Source organism: Haemaphysalis longicornis, unplaced genomic scaffold (genome assembly GCF_048455015.1).
Source record: "Haemaphysalis longicornis isolate Haplotype H1 unplaced genomic scaffold, Haemaphysalis longicornis Haplotype H1 scaffold_6, whole genome shotgun sequence".
Classification (NCBI taxonomy): domain Eukaryota; kingdom Metazoa; phylum Arthropoda; class Arachnida; order Ixodida; family Ixodidae; genus Haemaphysalis; species Haemaphysalis longicornis.
In genome coordinates, this window is record NW_027526407.1 from 71705178 (window position 1) to 71726131 (window position 20954).

General features: G+C 48.2%; 2 protein-coding genes across 3 annotated transcripts in view; one reads left to right on the top strand and one right to left on the bottom strand.

Moving 5' to 3' along the window:
- Positions 1-205, bottom strand: part of LOC144141646 (venom metalloproteinase antarease-like TpachMP_B) — a 38521-nt gene extending 38316 nt beyond the window's left edge. For both annotated transcript variants that reach the window (XM_077673185.1, XM_077673184.1), the window contains exon 1: positions 115-205. In XM_077673185.1, coding sequence (XP_077529311.1) covers positions 115-172 — 58 coding nt within the window. In that variant the 5' untranslated portion in view covers positions 173-205. The remainder of the gene's footprint in view (positions 1-114) is intronic.
- A 9610-nt stretch (positions 206-9815) lies between these two features.
- LOC144143211 (uncharacterized) lies at positions 9816-18525 on the top strand. Its single transcript, XM_077675000.1, has 5 exons — positions 9816-9973; positions 11422-11513; positions 12725-12902; positions 14089-14230; positions 18297-18525. The coding sequence occupies exons 2-5, from the start codon at positions 11429-11431 to the stop codon at positions 18396-18398; spliced, it is 507 nt and encodes a 168-aa protein (XP_077531126.1). The 5' UTR covers positions 9816-9973; positions 11422-11428; the 3' UTR covers positions 18399-18525.
- The last annotated feature ends 2429 nt before the right edge of the window (positions 18526-20954 follow it).

The following is a 20954-nucleotide window of genomic DNA, read 5'->3' on the forward strand; positions in this document are numbered from 1 at the left end:
CCACCATACTGTGCTGGTATTTCAGTGGACGACATCGATTACAAGTTACATCAGGCAAGCATGATATTACACCTAACGGCCAGAAACTTCAACATTAAAAACATAAGTACATACCATGTAGCAACGGGAGTGTTGCAAGATGCAGGATTAGGGCAAAACTTAGAACGCCCATTCTGACTGCCAGCGAAGATCGCGGGGATCGCGCTTATTCGGACGGTCTATGCTTCCTGTCTTGTGTTCTACTTATATCCATAAAATATGCTGCGCAAGCAGGCATGCATCCCGTGAGCTGAAGGCGGCGGAGAAAGCGCTGCGTGGGCAGGCACCTCTGACAAACGATTTCGACGTTGGACTTGCTTTTTGCCCTGACGCTCCCAGACCCGACACATTAACAAATAACAAATCACGGCAGCGCGTCTAGCACAAGACTCACGTAAGACTCTCTCCTTTTGCACTGAACGCGAAATTTCTCTGATTTTTTTGGTTTGGTGTGATAAACATCAGCAAAAATCTTCTTTAGTACTAGGACGTGCTTCCTAACTGTTGGAACTATACTCGGGTCATATTTTTCATATATGTCGATTTTAGACTTTACGATTCCAGTGGAGTTTGCAACATTTATCGGATAAGGTTCAGTCCACCTGTGGCCATTGAAAATGTAGGAGCTGAAACGCCACAGAAGTAATATTTTCGAATGACGGCTTCTTTTTTCGTCTCATTTCGTAAGCTGGCTTCACGAAGCTAAGACACGAACATAAAGTGAAAGCGGCAAAGAATAACGGAAAATTCACGCTGTAACACAAAACAAATAAGCAGTGTGAGTGCAGTAAAATTATTTTTGGTAAATCAATTGTAGAGATAGTTACGTAAACAGCAGCCTCTCCTCAGGAGCCTTTTCTTATACCCCCTGCTTTATGCGCGCTCTTTTAATCCTGAAGATCTACAGTTCCATTTTCGGGATGGTAAATAATGAATTAAACTTCGAGGCCTTTATGAAAACTTGTTCACCACTCATTTTTAATAATAAATGTTTATTGGCCACAAGTGTGTAGGGCAGGGAAGGATCTTTTGCGTTGGTCTAGAAATGACTATCCTGGCTGGTTCACGGCCCCAGCCCGGAATCTATGTCCTGCCGCAGCATGAACGGCAAGGGTCACCAGGCCAGGCTGCTTCTCCAGGTCGGCGCTTGTCAGCACTGGTCAGCATGTGGAAATGAATTTCTTTGAAGTCAGCGCAGTTGTGTCGCTTCCTCTTTGGTGATTTCTGAAGGGGGGGACGGTATTTGCTTCGTGGAAACTCGTGCTGTTCCAAGATGTCCCTAATTCGTGTGGCAGAAAGCTGGTAGTGTGGCATCCCGGGAAGGAGGTGCGTTTCTGACACGGAGTTTTGCGAAAATCGAATTATTACACGCTACCGTAGAGATGATCTTGCGGAACATGAAGCATATTTTTGGCCGGCATAATCCTTAGCACCTTACTTTACAGTTGTTGGAATATACGTAAAAACTAGCAGAATTACTCAGCAAAGCCAACCAGTAAAAACAGCAAAAGAACAGACAAGGCGTACGCGCTCTGTAAACCCCAGTAATAAATAAATAGCGAATGCTGCAGTGCCCTGCCTTCTAAGCTGATGCACCTCTGTCAGCAATAAATTCTCCCGAGTCCGAATTTAGAACCCGGTGGCAGGTGTGAAGACTGCTGCCGTGGAAATCTGGCGCCATTGCTAGATAGATGACTTAGACTTTGGCATCTTCCGGATGTTCCCGCCGCGACTTGAGAACGCTAATATTGCAAGGACGCACGACCGGAGTTCATAGGTTAAACTTGGATTTTACACGGCGTTCCGTCGTAGCAGTGTAACCTAGAGCCTTCGAAAGCCAAATGGTTTATGTAGTAATAAACATTAGAAACTTGTGAACCGCTGGCACTTGTCATACATCTCCCCGTTGTTTATAGCGCCAAGAAAACTGTAGGTACATTTGAGGCAAAATATCCATAATTAACTGGCAGCGCCCGCATTCATTTAGCTAGGAACGCTCGTATGGTTGGTTTTTGCGATAGTAAGCGAAGGAATTGGCCGCGTATCTGCTCCTTTCGTTGCAAATGTCGACAAAAGACGATAGTCTTTATCGACTTTTGTCAACGTAAATGCTTCCCTTCGCTTTCCCGCTCACATCTAATGTTGTTCCTCTTGCGTCGCGCTCCTCCCAAGGTAAAGACGCCAAAGATTTGCTAACATCATTTTAAATTTACCGCGTTCCACTGCTCCAAGCCGGGTTTCTCGATACCAACGCGGCAGCGTTGGCATCGAGACACCTGGCGAAGACGCGCGTGAATCGAGGCGTCCTACATCAACGCTTATAGAACCACGCTTCCCTACTCCACGTGCGTTGCAAGCAGAACGTGAAACCTATCTAGTGGAACATTTCGTAACTGTTGCCGGTTGATTTCTTAAAATGGCGCCAGAAGCTATGGGGGCACGGGCGACAGCAAGCGACGGCGGAGTGAAATTTTTTCTGCAGTTGATGAACTATTTATTTTCGCAAAAATCAAGCATGTATGATTTTTATAAAGGAACACTGCAAATATCACATCTGTATTAATTAGTTGTCTTATATTTACGTAATGTCTTGTTCTTCTTCAGTAATGTTGAAAAGTATGAACATTACACAAAGCTTAGACGGGTAGATTTAGCTGTGACTATATAAGACTATTGCGCAGGCATTGTTTTACTTTGGCCGGGTGGCTGAATCGAGTCACAGACAGACAGACATACAGACATACAGTACAGACAGACCAAAATTTCTGGGTTTAAGTAGCCCAAGAAAGGCTATCGTCTTTAAAAAAGTGGCAGTGCAACGCCGACTCGTGCGGGAGGAAAAGCGAGCACAAAAAACACCCGCATTTCCCCGAAGGGGAGCATGGGGAAGTGCGAATGCACGGGTGATGCTATGAGGGGGAGTTATGTTGAACTGTGTTGGCATTCGCCCGTTAGTTGCATTTAACACCCCCGCGTGATCAAGTGGGGATTCACACACCCCGTTAGTCGTTCTCTGGAAATCTTGGTGAATTAAAGTGTATGTTCGAGGAGATCACACACACACGCAAGTAAAGTGAAACGACAGTATTCTTTATTCACCACTTGTTGGTGTTGTCGTTGTAGTTGACGGTCATTATGACCGCCTTGTGGTCACTGAAATGTACGGTCAAGAGTTGTTGCAAGACCGCGCGTATCAGACAGTTCCTCGCAAAGGCCAGGTCGATGTAGCTGCCGTTGATAGTGGTGGGAGCCTCTAGCGGTAGGCACGTCATGGAGTGGTTGGCGAGCATGTATTCCATCAACCACTCGCCGCCCTTTCACACGTCCACGTTAAAGTCCCCAACAACCACGACCGGGTCCGAGGGCTTTACGCGCCTGGCCACACTCTCCATCGCCGCGTCCACGTATTCGACGACGTCGTCGCGCGAGATGTTTGGCGCGAGGTAGAGGGTGACGACCACGATTCCGTCGCCCGAGTACGCGTCGGTGTAGACGGCACTGTACGGCGACTCGTCCCTGACCGGCGAGGTGGACACGGCGTGCGACACAAGGTTCGCGTAGACGTGACCGACTAGGTAGACGCCGCAGTACTCGCCCCGACTTCCGCTCCTGGCGAAGCAGCAGTCGTCGATGGGGAAGTGGGAATGCACGGGTGATGCGAAAGAATTCTTCTTGGCCAATCGCCCTAAGTGGGTATGTGCTAAAGAAATTAGGAACTTGTCACGATTTAGTCCCGCGTTCGTGAACCTGGGAGGGTAGGGGTACCCTCCAGCCGAGAGACGACATGCAGCGTGCTGGTGGTGACGGTGACTGACCCCCGAGCAGCCGTCCTCGGAGGTGTTTATTGCCCGGCCACGCACAAGGTTGCCCACCGAGCCTGGTGGGGCCACTGAACTTAGCGGCCAACGAATATCAGGGATGGGTGGCGCCACACACTTGTCACACCCCTCACCCCCAAGTTTGTTTGTCCTACACAAACACAAAACAACACCTGTCCCCCCGGCGAGTACCGGTCCGGAGGTCTCCGCAGCCTCTCACTCCGCCGGAGCACAGGTGTCGAGGCCGTTGTGGCAGCATTAGGTGCTGCCTGTGTCACACTCGCACCAGCTGTCAGCCTTCCCGGTGTCGAAGGACTTGCGCGTGGTGCCACAGTGGCGCGAGTAGCACCAGCCCCTGGTGCTGTGCTGGCAGCGGTCGGTGAAGCTGGCTCCCCTTGAAGGAGTCCAGGCTGAGGCAGTGCAGCGGGCCCGTGGCCAGGCAGCCCGGCTGCGCCAGCAGGGGCACAAGCACCTACTCGGGCGCGTACGGGTCCCCGCACAGCATGCACAGCATCAGCCGCATGTCCAGCCGGGGCCCCGCGACCGTGGGCAGCGCCTGGTAGATGTGCAGCCGCTCGATGCTCTCCACCACCGCGCACAGCGCCTGCTCCAGCCGCACGGGGTCCAGGCCGCCGCCGTCGTCCACGAAGGGGCACTGCAGGCTCTTGGCCCGGTTGACGACCTCCTCGCGCAGGAAGTCCCCCTGGCCCGCAAACACCATGACCAGGGGCAGGCCGTGGAAGGGCAGCCGGTTCTCCTGCTCCAGGTTGGCTAGCAGGGTCTTCTCGAGGCTCTCGCGGATGTACTCCAGCCCCGGCTGGCTGGTGTACACGCACAGGCAGCTGTGGGGCAGGGGCTCCGTGTGGAACGAGTTGTGCGGCAGGCCCACGTCGCCGTCGATCTTGAAATCCAGCGCGTACTGGGCCTTGTCGTCGAGCCGGAAACCCTGCGGGAGCACCTGCCGCATAGCCTGTGCCACCTGCTGGGCGCTGGCCCTGGCACCCAGCACCACCAGGTGCAGCAGGCGGCCGTTGGTGCCCAGCACCCCGCCGCCGTTGGTGCCGGCCTCTCGCCGGTGCCGCAGCTGCTCGATGACACCGTCCATGCAGTCGGGCTGGACGGGGCAGTGCTCCCTCTGGCACCTGAATGCTTGCCGCCGTGCCGGTGAATGTCCCCAACTCGGGCTGGAACAGGGCCTCGAACTTGGTCAGGAGGCCGGGGACGTCTGCCACTGCATGCACTGCTTCCTGGTACTCCGGCAGCCTCACGCCCAACGCCTGGATCCAGTTCCGGCCCAGCAGCGTCGGTGACGGCCCCTTGGTCAGGTACAGGGGAAGGGTGGCCTCCCTGTCGCCAAGGCGGACGCTGACCTGGGCTTGACCCTCGACTTGGGCGAGCTGTCCGGAGTAGCTGCGCAGCATGACGCCCGACGCCTCGACGGACACGCCAGGAAAGGTGCGCTTGAAGGCTTTCCCGGCCATGACCGACACACTGGCCCCTGTGTCCAGCTCCATGGAGATGGGGCGCCCGCAGACTTCGACAGTCAGCCAGTATGGTGGCACCGGCGGCTGCACTGTGGCCGCGTGCCACATGTCGAAAATCTGCGGGTCTTCGGCCACGGCGTGAAGCCTAGCCGCTGCACCCGAAGCTGCTGCCGCACGCCCCCGCCGCCTACCCTTGCGCCGACTCCCTCGGCCGTGGGCTGGCGCGGAACCTGTGCTCGGCGCCGGCTGCTGCTTCCGTCCGTCCGCCGTCGTCCCCCCTCGGCACGCCCGAGCAATGTGCCCAGTTATTCCGCACGCGAAGCACTCCGCTTGCGCGAACTGGCACTGGGAGGGGGGGTGGTCACCACCGCAGCGACTGCACCTGCCATGCCGTGCCGCCATCTTGTTCACCGCCGCCTCCGCCGACGGTGCGCCGGCCGCACGCGCTAGCTCGCCCGCGTCCTTGGCCGCAGCCTCCATCGCCAGCGCTGCCTTCACGGCGTCGTCCAGCGAGGGGTCGGGAAGCTCCAGGAGTCGCGTCTGCATGGCGGGGTCGTTGATGCCGCAGACGAAACGGTCCCGGAGCAGCGAGTCGAGCTGCTCCCCGAAGGCGCAGCCGCTCGCCAACCCTCGCAGCGCTGCGACGAACTGCCCGAGCGTCTCTCCGTCTCGGCGGCTCCGGTTATTGAAGCGAAAACGCTCCATTAACGTCGACGGAGCCGGGCTGTAGTGCGAGCGTAGCGTCGCGAGCAGCTCACCCAGCGACTTCTCGTGCGGCGTGGCCGGCTTGAGCAGGTCGAGCAGGAGAGCGAAGACGCGGGTCCCGCAGCTGGCCAGGAAGATGTCGCGCTGTTTTGCCTCGGGTGTGTCGTTCGCCCGGAAAAACACGCCGACTTGCTCCTCGTAGACCGGCCAGGCGGACCCTTCACCCTCGAACGGCTCGAGCCTCCCGTACAGCGGCATGGCGTAATGGCGGCTGGCTTGAGGGGGCGGTGTCTCGGCGTTCTCGGTGGCGGCGTTCACGGTGGCTTCGGCCGCTCCGCGGGCTTCTTCCCTCGTCGCCAGTGTCAGTGGCGACGAGTGGCGTCAGTGGCGACGAATCCCATCCTCGTCGCCAGTGTCACGATCTAGTCCCGCGTTCGTGAACCTGGGAGGGTAGGGGTACCCTCCAGCCGAGAGACGACATGCAGCGTGCTGGTGGTGACGGTGACTGACCCCCGAGCAGCCGTCCTCGGAGGTGTTTATTGCCCGGCCACACACAAGGTTGCCCACCGAGCCTGGTGGGGCCACTGAACTTAGCGGCCAACGAATATCAGGGATGGGGGGGCGCCACACACTTGTCACAGAACTCTTCTTGGCCAATCGCCCTGAGTGGGTATGTGGTGCGGACGGACGGACGGCGGTGGACGCGTGATTCAGGGTCGCTTAAGAAGTGCATTCGCACTTAAAAGAACAGAACTCCCGCTGGCGCAGTTTCAGGCGAGGGGGGGAAAAGGGGCGGGTTTTGCGAAGGCGGGAAATTTGAAATGCGTTGGGTGGTAGCAGTGAGCGTATAAAGGCGCTACAGCCCATTATGGCGAATCACTGCTCTGCACTTCGGACAGCTTTCACATTGAGTGGAACGGCTTTAATTTTTCTCAGTAATCGTAATTTTCTAGTGTAAAATGTTTTATTTCCTCATTCTGCGCATTCTTTTCGTAAATAAGAGTGTTTCTTTTCTTTAAGGCCGGTTTAAGGGTGGGTCGTGGCATATGCATATGTTTAACTAACGTTTTGCATCGCACCGGAGGTTCTTAGCCTGCACATGGAACGGAATATTGCTCGTACCTTATATGTGCAATAAAAGGCGGAAAATCCCCACAATCAACGCCAACACTCATTATGTAAACATTCGTGGCAGGGCTTTACAACTTTGCGGAAGCCTCGACGTTTCAACGTATGACAATGGGACACAAGCGCAAACGATAAACCATCTTCCAGGCTCTGCATGCAGGTGGACAGGATAAGCTTTAAGAGGGTATATGTAATCAAAAGAAAAGCGCAGCATTTTGACACTAAGCTAAAATGTTTGCAGTCAATGCGAGTTCTAAAAATACTGATTCAAAATCACCCGTGCGGTAATGTTTTAAATGAGTTGTCTGCTTAAAACTTGTTCTTAAACCGCCCGTCAATTCCTAAACCTTTCCCATTTCAAGTCAGCCTGCCAGCTGAACAACTACGGATCTCATCCCAAGAAACTTACGAAACCTCTATTGGAGATGTTGTTTCCGCCTGGGATTATCCCTCCATTGCTTGCGATGTGTCCTTTAATGATTTTAGCAAAAACAACCCGCTCCGAGAAGTGATTTTACAACATTCGTTTGTATTTACAGTACAATGACCCATACAATTGTTTTTACACAGGTGCCTCGAAGCCTGCTTCCCCTGTGTCATACGCTGTTCACGTGCCGAACTTTAATAGCACAAAAGCAATGAACATTGACGCCAGCATGTTTTCGGTGGAAGAACATGGTATTTTACTTGCCGCTACCCACATTATAAAAGCGAAAGCAAAACGATCAATTGTTCTTAGAGACTTTTTTCGCGTTGCCACAGCGTTTAGGACACGGAGACCTAGTAGAAATATGGTTCTAAATAATCTCATCAAGTCGATATTGTTGGCCTCTTTTGACAACATCCAAATAATAGTTTGCTGGGTGCCTGGGCACAGTGACATTTTGGGGAACGAAATTGCTGATAGATTGGCTGGTAAGGCCGCACTCCGAAGTAGCATAGCCATATCGCAGGACCCATACCAGGACATGAAGCTACTTCTCCAAAACAAAACTCCGGCAACAAGGGCAACAGGAATGGTAGGAAAAAATCCTTAACAAATACATTTATTAAAACCACAATTGGGTCAATATACTCCAGAAAAACGACAGATTTACTGAAATATACATGTGCAGACTGAGAATTGGCCGCGCGTGTGGTACTCCTTCTTACTTATTAAAAAGCACACCACTACCACAAAGCAACAGATATGGCGGATGCCCGTCAGAGGGCGCTGGACAGCGTCACTTTCCCGAGATTTATAGACGTGTTATAGCCCTACAACCCATCACCATTTTTAGCAGCTGAACCTATGCTTTCCACCAATCGTCTTTCAACTTACATTCAAGATGCGGTATTTTTAAAACAATAATTACTCCGCGTAAATCCAAGTTGGTATACCCTAGGATATTTACATTTTTTATAACCGCTTAGACTGAGGGCCTTTTAAACCCCATGTATAGTAATCATTTATTTTTTAGCTTCCCCACGTCCTTTATAATTGTATTTTCCTGAATGAAACACCACTGATTCTCACATGGCGCTCTTTGGCTTCGATGCCTTCGTGCCATAAACACATACGTACGTACAATTGGCACTGCTCCAGCACCTCCTGCCAACGTTTTGAGCCCTCACGTTGCTGGTGGCCATGACCTGCTTCATCAGATCTCTTCTAATCCCCTGAGACTACAAGGCTGACGAGGTCGCTCGGCACCTGCTCGCATAAAATATCAGCCAAGCCGGATGCGGCCACCCAGCCTGGAGCCTAAGGACGTCCCTTCACAATTCATTCAGAATACTGACTGATTGATTGTACGGTTTAACGCGCCGACGCAACGCAAGCAATGAGGCACGCCGTAGTGGAGGGCTCTGGATTAATTTTGACCACCTGGAAATCCTTAAAGTGCGCCGAAATCTCGAACAGACGGCTATTTTTGCTTTTCACCTCCATCAGAAAAGCGGCCGCCGCGGCCGAAAATCGAACCCGCGTCCTCTTGCTCAGCAGCACAATGCCTTAGCCCATTCTAAATACTCTAAGAGGGTCAGCAGAATCAGCCACAGTTCAGAAGTTGCTAATTGTCACGTTCCAGTTAAATAAAAATATTCAGAAGTGAAATCAACACGTGATCTCCTGTAATGAGCACGAACTAGTGCAGGTAAGAGGGAAGTCAGCCAGAGTTAATTTTTTACGTTGCCTGCAAACGGTGTTCTGGGAAAACTGACAGAAAAAACATCTGTCCGCGTCGCACTCGTTCCATCCCTCAACATTGTTAAGTGATTTTTTTCTGCTTGAACAAAATCTACAGTCATAAAAGGAATACCCTGAACTTGCAATCAAGCCTTTTCAGATTACCGAAAATGATTCCTTATGCCAATTTTTAAAACATGAAATAATTTTTATTCAGGAACGCAAGTACATTCATATAAATTGCGCAGGTCAAAATAATAAAGGAGCCGAATTTCTTTGCGCACGACAAAAAAAAAATGCGGTACCTTGCAGCGAACACGTCCTTCGCAACTAACACGTGGAATGACCACGCCAATTAAAATTGTTTTTTCCTTCTTTTAACCCGAGACAGAACAGGATATCCTGATTGGAGCACGTGTAAGGTCACAGGAAGTGAACTGGGACGGCGAAGCAGGAGTAAGGACGCCACTTTTATCTGCCAATGAACATGACAAAAAAGACTCTTTCCTGTCTGACAAGCGTAAGTGGGCGTCATACTGGCAACAAACCGAACGACGCAGCTCTTCGCGAAGACCATTTGGACGCCTCAGATCATCTCGTGAGGCTAAACGCCATCTGATCTGCAGAACCCGGTGAGCTTGCATTTTCTAGAAGCTTTATGTGCTATATTTGCTGTTTCTATCTCACCATCAGCGTTGAATTTAGAAGCTAAAATATAACCACTCGTTAGAGCTATGTAGAAAACTTAAAGGTAAACGATCCCTTTTAGCTTGCACTCTTGGCTACTTCTGCACGAGCCAACATATGTCACCGGGTGCGAACTCTGGCTACAACTATGGTTTGAAAATTTCCAGCCTTTCATAGATTATCCTGATAAACACGTACTATACGAGAGGAATAATATTCCTGTTTGGTGCATTTATTACGTAGCTCATATGAACAGTCAAACCTCCCACACTGGCAGTCAGGTTACCCGTAGTGAACTTGCGAACAAAGTAAGCCTCCATCAAAGCTAGCCGCGGAAATGCGAGCGCGTAACCATGCACATCGTGTTAAGTAAGCGTTGTCACAGCCCCTTGTAGGATTTTGAGCGGAGACAAGCGTAAACTGAGCCAAAATGTCGCAACTCACGTTTTCCATGTAAAAAATTCCAAATAGCTCGGACTGCCCCTTTTAAGACTCAGTATCCTGACTGGGACGTGTGAATCAAATAATTTGACACAAACCCCAACAAAGATTCTAAATTTTAAAGTAAGTGATTCTATTCTGTGGCGATACCCCCTCATGCATGACAGCTGTCTCACAACTGCTCACCTTTACTATCGAACGAAGAATTGCAAATTTCCCGAGAAACTACTGAGAGCTGCTCTAAGGGAAGTTTTGCATTACGAAAATCGAACATTTTGTAATATCGTCTGAAGTGTTCAAGCCGTATATTCGCAATCTACGAGGACGTATCCCGCAGTAGCCCTAAGAGCTGAAAACCGAATTGCTTGGAATCTTCGAATTTAGAATCTTTACAAAATTTTGTTGTTTCAATAATAATTTCAAGTACTTCATAAGCAGAGGAAATTTCATTGATTTATTGATTGAGATTGATTGATTGATTGATTGATTGATTGATTGATTGATTGATTGATTGATTGATTGATTGATTGATTGATTGATTGATTGATTGATTGATTGATTGATTGATTGATTGATTGAGGGTGCTGTCTGAGTGAAATTATTGAGTTAATTGGGGGTTTCATAAAGCGTCCTCCAATGCAGTTCGGCGTGTGTGTTCTGCTATTGTGTGCGCTACGCTGTGCTAGGCTTCAGAGCACGCGCACAGACTTCCAGAGGTCTACTGGCCCAGACATTTTGCGCTAAAATTTCGGTTTAAAACAACTGCAACTGGATGCTTAAATTATGCATTCCTGTTTTGTTTTTGTTTTTGTCAAAGCATCCTGTTGATACCGCTGCCGATATTGTTCCCTGCAGCAATTGCGAAATTCAACTTTCATGTGCAAAACGATCACATGCGACGCACAGTTTTGGTCTTGTAACCAATCAGAATTAATGTAGTTTTTTTTCTTAGCTCAGAGATGGCCATGACGGGATACATCATGCTTGCTCTACTGCCCGTTTCCTGGGCGATTACCCTTGAGCCCGAGGTGACATCCTGTTCCGGTAAGGCTGTCGCTATAAAAGTTGTAAGCACCGGCTATTTAAAACTGGCAATCACTTCGTTCTTTTGGCAAAGGAACGTTAACAGGCATCGTTATAGGGGCTTGCGAAGAACGGGTCTTACAAATTACACAAACCAAAACAAAGAAGACGAAGCAGCTACGACGTATTGCGTTTTTCTAATTGAAGGTTTCTAACCAAACCTAACCGGCATTCACATTTTGTGAGCACGTGGACATACTCAGCACAGGCATAACAAGATTCACAAATTTTCAACCCTACCATTCTAACCGACTGAGTCATGGCTACTGCCCCGCGACTCCACGGAGGACCCGGCGAGGCTACGCTTGTGTTTTTTACGCCAGTTTTTATAGGCTGCAGATAGCTAACGAGGCGACACAGTAATTACTTTTTAAGTGAATACCGTGACATATTAAAACAGAACGAACGGGAAACATTAAACTATCTAATTGATTCGGCCTACTAGTAAGGCCACTGGGTGCTATGAAACGATGTGTGCACGACAGGTAACGACACCATCGCAAATGGCTGATCCACTACTAATATGCCTTTCTGGCCTGGCGTTGCATTATTATCCTATGGCACCAAGTTTTCGAACAGATGCTGGTTTAGCTTTCCGCTTGCTCACCGCTCGATGCCTTGTATTGCACTTTCATGGTTATGGTACGCACTTCTCGAGCAGCCACTTACTCGACCGGTTTGCTAGATCGGTCGGTTGGGGGCCGCACTTTGGTTATCTGTGAACGCAAAAGTGGAGCGATTTTACGAACAACTCACCTTCAGTATGACTACTTGACCAATTTTATTTTTACCAAAGTGAAGAAACGTTAAAAGGAAGCAGCCCGTTCACGTTATTTCACATATCACACGTAGTCTTCCTTCGTATCTATCAAGAAAAGTTCTCCTTTGGACTGTAGCTTAAAGCCTCTGAAGGCTGCCCGGTTTGCTTTTACAGCAAATCCGCTGTTACCGCTGTTCTTTCCCAACACCCTCCTTGATAAATGTATTAGGCAACTAAGCTCTTAAACTTACACTAACCTTCAAAATTCCCACCGCCATGCAAACCTTACACCTAGTACACTGCCTCAATTTTTGCAATAATGAAATATTGCTCCGTCACTTAACTATAGCCCTCCGCATATACCTGGTACCAGTACACAAACTAAAAGTCTATGTCCTTCTCTTTCTTTTAGACTCAAACGTGTTCACGATTTCGCAGCCGTCGATAACATACGACAAACAGAAGAAGAGACTTAGCACTGACTTTACTGCTACGATAAGTCAGACCCTGGACAAACACCCCTGGCTGAAAGTGAAAATAACCAGCCCCCCTGCATCTACAGATGTTTGCATACAAAGTGGAGACCCATGGTAAGATGTGATTTAAGCTTAAAGCGAAAGCTTTCTTACGTGAGACCAATGGCGTTCTGTCGAAAACTTATGCATTTCCCCGTAGACCGGTTTGTCGACTGAAAAGCTCTGATAAGCTCTCGGGACACACAGCGCGTGCGTGAAATCGGGCTGCCATTGTGTCAAAACGGTTACTTGAAAATCGCGAAAAAGGAACAGCTTTAAATTAGACAATACACGAATCAATCATGAAGAAAGAGTACAATGTCTACATTAATCTCGTAAACAACGTATCGGTATACATTATACATATAGATTTAGATCGTACTTAGTGCGCGAGAAATCATTGCATGGGTTCCTTCTTCGGTCGCGATTTGGGCCTTTGAAGGTTGTACGCACTTTAAGCGAAGCTTCTGACGCAGTTTCCAAGTGAGAAAGCTTTCGCACTTCTGTGAACTTTTATTCGAAAGGGCGACTAAACGTTTGTTCATAAAATACTTCTTAAATATTTGTGGATTATTACAAAAGTATAGGTGACAAGAAACTTCTTTGTCCGTTTTTTTTTAACCTTCTTGCAACCTGAACAAAAAAGAAAATGATGCCCATGGTGTGGAGTTGCCTCTCTCCCCAGTGACCACAAAAAGGCCAATTGCGAGTCAACCCAAGTAGGAGAGGCACGTTTATACCTGCTTTGGACGCGCCCATGATGCTGGGTGACCGCAGCGACAGCTAGTATTAGTATGAGACTCTGAGGTCGCCCAAGAAAAGGTATTTACTGTAAAAGTATATTTGAGTACTATTGTCTTGAAGGTCTTCGTAGATCTCCAAGATCAACGAAACCCAATGCTCACCTTAATTTGCGCATGATGGCAAGTAAATGGAGGAAGCACAGTAGGATATAGATTGTCTGGCGCCATAGTTTTTCTCCTTACAAAGGGTAGTAACGAGCTACGAGGATGCCAGGATTATTTACATTAGTACATCATCCTATGGAAATAGGTGATTTGCATATCTTGCATTACAAGGGTGACATAACCGGGGTAATTTACCTATGTGGGTAACCCTATGTAAATGGATGATTTACATACGTTGCTTTAGAAGGGTGATTGATTTAAATAGGGAGAATTACCGACGCAAAGGGCCCTATATAACTGAAGTGTTTCACATTGCCCAATTTCTCCAAAGCTGCTCGGTCCCCTCGTTTCAGCGCGTACAACCTTTGCAACCCGGAAACGGCGACTGAAACGCAGCTGTCCAGCGCGTGGAATGGTGCCTGTCCTATAGAGGCCGGTGATTACCAAATTAGCGTCGACTTGCCAGTGCCACCTTCTTTTGAAAGATACACAAGGGTGAGTGCCTGCAGTTTAACGTTGACATTTTTCGCCACACGAGTTGCAATGCCAAAATTTGTTAGCTTACGCCCTGCTTGCCGTATATAATCATCATCATCACCACCACCCTATCTACGCCCACTGTAGGGCAAAGGCTTCTCCCATTAATCTTCAGTTATCCCGCTCCTGTGCTGCGACCAATTTACCCTTGCAAACGTGATCTCTCTCCAACAACGTATGGATAAGGGGTAGTTTGTACTCTATTGTTACTTCGTAAAGCGCAGAGTTGTAAGTAGCGCTGGTCCTTGTCTCCCTTGTCCTGTGTGTTCTTTACTGCCATTCTTGACCTCATCAGCTCATCTAACTGTCTGCCGCCCCCTGCCCGGCTTGCCTTCTCTAGTGATCCACTCTGTTACCCATAATGACCAAAGGTTATCTTGCCTTCGCGTTACATGCCCTGCCCACAACCATTTCTTCTTAATTTCTACTAATATGTCATTACCACGCGTTTGTTCCGTGACCCACTCCGCTCTCGTCTTGTCCTTTAATGTTACACCTATCATCTTCTGTTTATTGCTCTCTGAGTCGTCCTCAATTTAAGTTGAACCCTCTTAGTGAGCCTCCACGTTTCTGCCTCGTAGGTGAGTACCAGTAAGATGCAGCTGTCCTACCCCTTATTCTTAAGCATTATGTAAGAATACTAGATGATATCTACGATGGGTCCACAGCTACCATTGTCCTCCATAAGGACAGACGTAAAATACCTATAACGGATGGCGTCAGACAAGGAGACACAGTGTCTCCAATGTTATTCACAGTATGTTTAGAAGAAGTATTCAGAACATTGGATTGGGAACAGCTGTGAGTAAGGGTTATTGAAGAATACCTCAGTAACCTCAGATTTGCTGATGACGTTGCCTTGCTAAGTAACTGGGGGGACGAATTGCAAAGCATGCTTTTCGCACTGTACAAACAGAATAGAACCGTGGGACTGAAAATTAATATGCAGAAAACCAAAGTAATGATCAATAACCTCGGGAGAGCACAGCAGTTTGGGGTAGGGGGCGAGGTAGTGGAAGTCGTAAGCGAATATGTCTACTTAGGCCAAGTTGTGACCCCGGATACCAACCATGAGGTAGAGATAATTATAAGGATCAGAATGGGGTGGAGTGCATACGGCAGACATTCTCAGATAATGAATAGCAGCCTACCATTGTCGCCGAATAAGAAAGTGTATGACAGCTGCATCTTACCCGTACTCACCTACGGGGCAGAAACTTGGAGGCTCACTAGAAGGGTTCAACTTAAATTGAGAACGACTCAGCGGGCAATGGAGCGGAAAATAATAGGTGTAACATTAAGGGACAGGAAGAGAGCGGAGTGGGTCAGGGAACAAACACGTGTTAAGGACATATTAGTAGAGATTAGAAGAAGAAATGGACGTGGGCAGGCCTTGTAATGCGAAGGCAAGATAACCGCTGGTCATTAAGGGTAACAGAGTGGAACCCTAGAGAAGGCAAGCGTTGCAGGGGGCGGCAGAAAGTTAAATGGGCAGATGAGATCAAGAAGTTTGCGGGGATAAAGTGGTCCCAGTTGGCACAGGACCGGGGTAATTGGAGAATAATGGGAGAGGCCTTTTCCCTTGATGACGTTCCCTTGCTAAGTAACTCGGGGGATGAATTTCAAATCATGCTTACCGCACTGGAAAACAGAGTAGAACCGTGGGCCTGAAAATTAATATGCAGAAAACTAAAGTAATGATCAATAACCTCGGGAGAGTTCAGCGGTTTGAGATAGGTGGCGAGGCAGTGGAAGTGGTAAGCGAATATGTCTACTTAGGCCAAGTTGTGACCCCCGATCCCAGCCATGAGGCAGAGATAATTAAAGGATAAGGGTAAGTGCATTCGGCAGGTATTCTCAAATAATGAATGGCCGCCTACCATTGTCATATATATAGCATGAGCAACAGGGGTGGCCCATGTTATAACACCTATCGGCTAGGGGGCAGCACAACCCCTTTTCCAGTCCCCTGGCCGACGCGTAAAATGTGATTAAAAACCAGCCAAAAAGACGGAGACACAAGGAAAGAAACAGACAGGACGATTTCTGTTTGTTTGCTTGTCTCTCTGTCTTTTTGGCTGGTTTTTAATTTCTAAATCATGAACCAACAGGCCCAGGTTTTCACGTTGCGTAAAATGTGTTGTTAAAACGTTAACACACTACTTTTCGTCATCTTTTCCGTCCTCTTGGCAAGCTTGCTTACTTTACAAAATTATATATATATATATATATATATATATATATATATATATATATATATATATATATATATATATATATACAAGGGAAGAAAAACTTCGAACAAGGTAAACCTTCACCTTGTTCGAAGTTTTTCTTCTCTTATGTTCTCTACCATCTTCAAAGTTCTACTACTCCATATATATATATATATATATATATATATATATATATATATATATATATATAGGCACTTTCTGATATATATAAGCACCTTCTTATGGGTATTTCATGTGTTCCCATGTGTTCATGTGTTCAGCTCATGTGTTCCCAATCACGTCTAATACGGCACAAAAAGCCTAGCTCCGTAGTGGCGCAGTCAAGTAAGAAAAGAGTTTTTGTCGTACGAAGCACAGAGGCCGAGTATGCCACAATGAATTAAGCCTACTCCGACGTTGCTCAATAATGCTTTTCGCAATAATTCCGTATATTTTTTTTTGTTCTGCAATATTTTGTCGTTCTACCTAAGTGGTTCCCTGCTGTTTTTTGCTACCTCGGAAAGCTTGACCTTAAGGAGCATTCATAAAATTCGGCTTTTTAAGCACAGTGCAGCAATGGCGAGTTGGTAATTCCTCTTAATACTACATCACAACAAAAACAAGGACTACAAATGAGGCACAGGACGAGCGCTCGTCCTGCGTGCGTCATTTCTTGGTGCTTGTTTTGTTGCGCTGTAGTATTACGTCGGCTATTTAACCTCCGAGCCTTCCATAAATACTACTGGGAACTTTCCGAGCGGATTTCAGGATGGAAATTAACTTCGCGCTACAAGGACGGTGTGTCCTCTTCTTTCGTCCCGTCCTTGTAGCGCGAAGTTTATTTCCATTATGTCAGACCAACTAGCCCGTCAGGATGCTTTAATGGATTTCAGGAGTTGATACGTAATTTCAAGCCCCCTGAATCCGAGAAGCGTGCTATGTCCGCCCTAAGGGTGTAACGAGCTTGGTAAAACCGAGGCTTTGGAAGCAGCTAAGTTTCTAATTGGTGCGTTGGCCCACTGCTCAGCGGTGCTTCGACATCGACTCCTTTTCAGCCGTCACAAACTGTTCCAACTGAGGGTGCACGCTGCCCGTGAGTACCGGATGTTGACAGGCTTCCGACGGAGGGTATGACGTTAGGCGCACTCCCTATTCTGTGAACTAGACTCATGTACAACAGGATGGAATTGCGGAGCATCCAACCCACGGAACGAACGTATCTGCGTTCCCCTGGTCGATTTTTGTTCTATGTTCTATTCAGTTGGCCCCGAACATGAGCGATGTAAAGGGACCTTGCAACACGTTTATCAGCTTTTTTGTTCTCAATTCTAAATGCTTTCAGAACGTAGTCAACAAGCACATCCAGTACCTGGAATTGGCGGTCACAATGTATCTAACCCACAAATTACTGTTCTATGTTTATCAAATAACTTGGAAACCAGCTGTATTGATTTTTCTCTCTTTCCCGAGGCTTGCCGTTTTGTAAGCCTTCGAATTATGTTGTTACAGCAATGTAGAGGCTATTGGCCGTCTTTCTTTCAGTTGCAACTATAAATTCATTCGATTGCCACTTTATAAAACAGCTACAACCGCAAAACGAAAACGGAAGGCGGATAGATCTGCTGCGACGAGAAAATCACGCAGTTCCGCTCCGTAATCTTGATAACTATAGCTTAAGGAAGTAGTCAATTCCTGTATCGGAAGTGTTGCAGAAACCCTTTCAGTCAAGTGTTATCGTTCTAGTTTTTTACGACGCTTTGCACAGGAAAAAATTCCTCAATTTTGTTTCATTTGTTATTTGTTTACAGATTGACAAGACCTTCACCTATACCATTACGGTGCACGAAGAAGGAACTCAAGAAAGTTGCCAGAGTTTTTCTTTCAGCGCACGTCGCCTATTGACACCTTAACACCGGAATCACAACTGCTGCTAGAATGCAAAGTTTTAAGAGTGTATGTTTAAGCAGTCCACGTATGACTGATAACGCAGTTTACCCAGCCGTGATATTTGGGCATGATGCTCCTGGCTTCACCAGTGTATAATACCTTTCTGTATATTATTGTTTCACGCATTGTATACTTTGTTACGAATAATAAACTGAAATTGAACTGAACTGAACTGAACTGAACTGAAAAATAAACATCCCAGAAAGCTGGACACAAAACGAACCTCTACGACAGTATTTGAGTGCACAATGGGCAGAATTCAGCTAACATATATCCATTCTGCCGTCTTTCCGGGTGAACGGCTAAAAATAGTTGATTCAGGAGATATACAGAGTTCCTTTTATTTTGTGGTTGATTTGTTTTCATTATTAATCGCACTCGTCACCAGCTTCGCCTTCCATAATCAGCTACAGCTGGCGTGGATTCCTCGACAACGACTCTCTCCAAGCACTACTCGACTTTTTCAACTCGCAATGGTCCCAAGGCACTGTTCCAGCCCAATGGCGACATGCGGATATAACACTTGTCCCGAAACCTCACAATCCGCTCTCCATTAATAATCTCCGCCCGATCTCCCTGACATCATGTCTAAGCAAGCTTTACGAACACCTCATTCATACTCGCCTTACAGCCTATCGTGAAGACAACAACCTAGTCCCGCATACGATGATTGGTTTTCGAGCTCACCTTTCAACGCAAGACGTCCTGCTCCAAATCAAAGAAGAGGTTCTGGACCATCTCAGCACATCCACCCCACGAGCCATCCTGGCTCTAGACGTCAAAGGAGCCTTTGACAATGTCTCCCATGCTGCCATCTTAAAGAACCTACAAAGCACCAATTGCGGCCTCCACACCTACAACTACGTACGTCAATTTTTAACTGGCCGGACAGCTACGATCGGAATCGGTGACCTCCGTAGCTCTGCTTTCCACCCACCACCCAAGGGCACGCCACAAGGCTCAGTAATATCCCCACTCCTCTTCAACGTCGCACTTCTCGGGTTACCACCAGCTCTTGACTCTCTTTCTCACATTCATTACGCACTCTACGCCGACGGCCTCACCATCTGGACTATTGGTGGATCAGTAGGCGACCAGGAAGACTCACTCCAGCAAGCTATCAATGCCACTCTCACCTATTTGACAACCTGCGGACTTACTTGCGCCCCGGAAAAATCGTCTCTACTCGTTCTCCGCGCCCGCTCTCGTGGCAGACGCCCACCTCCACCGTCTGAGCCCTCACTCACCATACAGGGTAAACCCGTTCCCAAGGTGACCGTTCTTCGGGTACTAGGACTTCAAATTCAACAAGATGGGGCTTGCCACGCAACTCTCACCCAACTGCAAACCACCGTAATGCAACTAGTCGGCCTCATTCGACGAATCCCCCACCGCCGTCAAGGCCTTAAGGAGCGCGACACTGTAAGCCTTGTACAGGCTTTCCTAATAAGTCGCATAACATACGGCACGCCGTATCTCACACTAAAACCTGCTGAAAGTAATAAATTAAACGCCCTCATACTGAGAAGTTACACGAGTGCATCTTACGACGGCTGCAAACCAACACCTTTCCTCATGGCACACGCCTTCATGCTATGTATCCTGTACAGTACTCTCCAAAGTGCAAACACTGCCCATCCCCATGAACCCTATACCACATGGTGTGGGAGTGCCACCTAACCCCAACTCTACTCCCCCTTCCCAACCCAACCCCTGAGCAGTGGGAGGGCCAGCTGGCTAGCGGCGACCTGGGTGACCAGCAACAGCTGATATCCCGAGCGCAACTGGCCGCACGTGCCGAGGGCCTCCTGGACTGAGGACGCCCCCCACAAGAGAGGAACGGCTCAACTAACTCCGTTCCAGCTCAATAAAACGTTTTCACCACCACCACGATCCGTAAGCGAAATACGGTTTCTTGGTAACACAATTTTGTTTATCGGCTACATATTACGAATTATGGAAAAAAAGAATAGGTAAGTATTTATGGATGGTAGGTGTGCCATCGCCTGGCTATTCATATTGATGTCTTTCCTAGTGCGACCAGTGACTCCTAATTCATACACTATGCCCACTTATCATCATAGCCTTCCAGCCAGAACTCATTATCACCATATTCGTGCCCAGCCATGAACAATCATCATCATCGTGATAGGGTCTTCTTTGCCGGTAGGCCGTTCGCCGAATAAACGCCACCGTTATTGTGTCCTGCAAGACCCCATGCGCGGTGAATTGCCACCAGGTGTTGATTTCTTCCTCGTGATTAAAAAACAACGTCTTGGCCACCTTTGTAAGGTAGAGTACCAGGTTCTGCACCTTGAGTGAGTCAGTCACCTGTCGAAAGAGCAGACACAGCTGTAATTGTCGAGCCCGTCAAACGATACCGGCGTAGATACGCGAAGAAATTCATTGACAAATGTCGCCGATATTTCTTGATACGCAGCGCAAGGCACGCGTTCCCAGCCTCCGGGAAATGATTATGCAAGAACTGGCATTTGTCACGCCCGCCACATCAGCTAAAC

What these genes read in the sequence shown, in the direction of transcription:
- LOC144143211 (XM_077675000.1), top strand. Translation starts at nt 11,429, where the DNA reads ATGGCCATGACGGGATACATCATGCTTGCTCTACTGCCCGTTTCCTGG. An exon ending in ATACAAAGTGGAGACCCATG is followed by an intron (nt 12,903 to 14,088) that starts GTAAGATGTGAT and finishes CCCTCGTTTCAG; the next exon opens with CGCGTACAACCTTTGCAACC. An exon ending in CTTTTGAAAGATACACAAGG is followed by an intron (nt 14,231 to 18,296) that starts GTGAGTGCCTGC and finishes ATTTGTTTACAG; the next exon opens with ATTGACAAGACCTTCACCTA.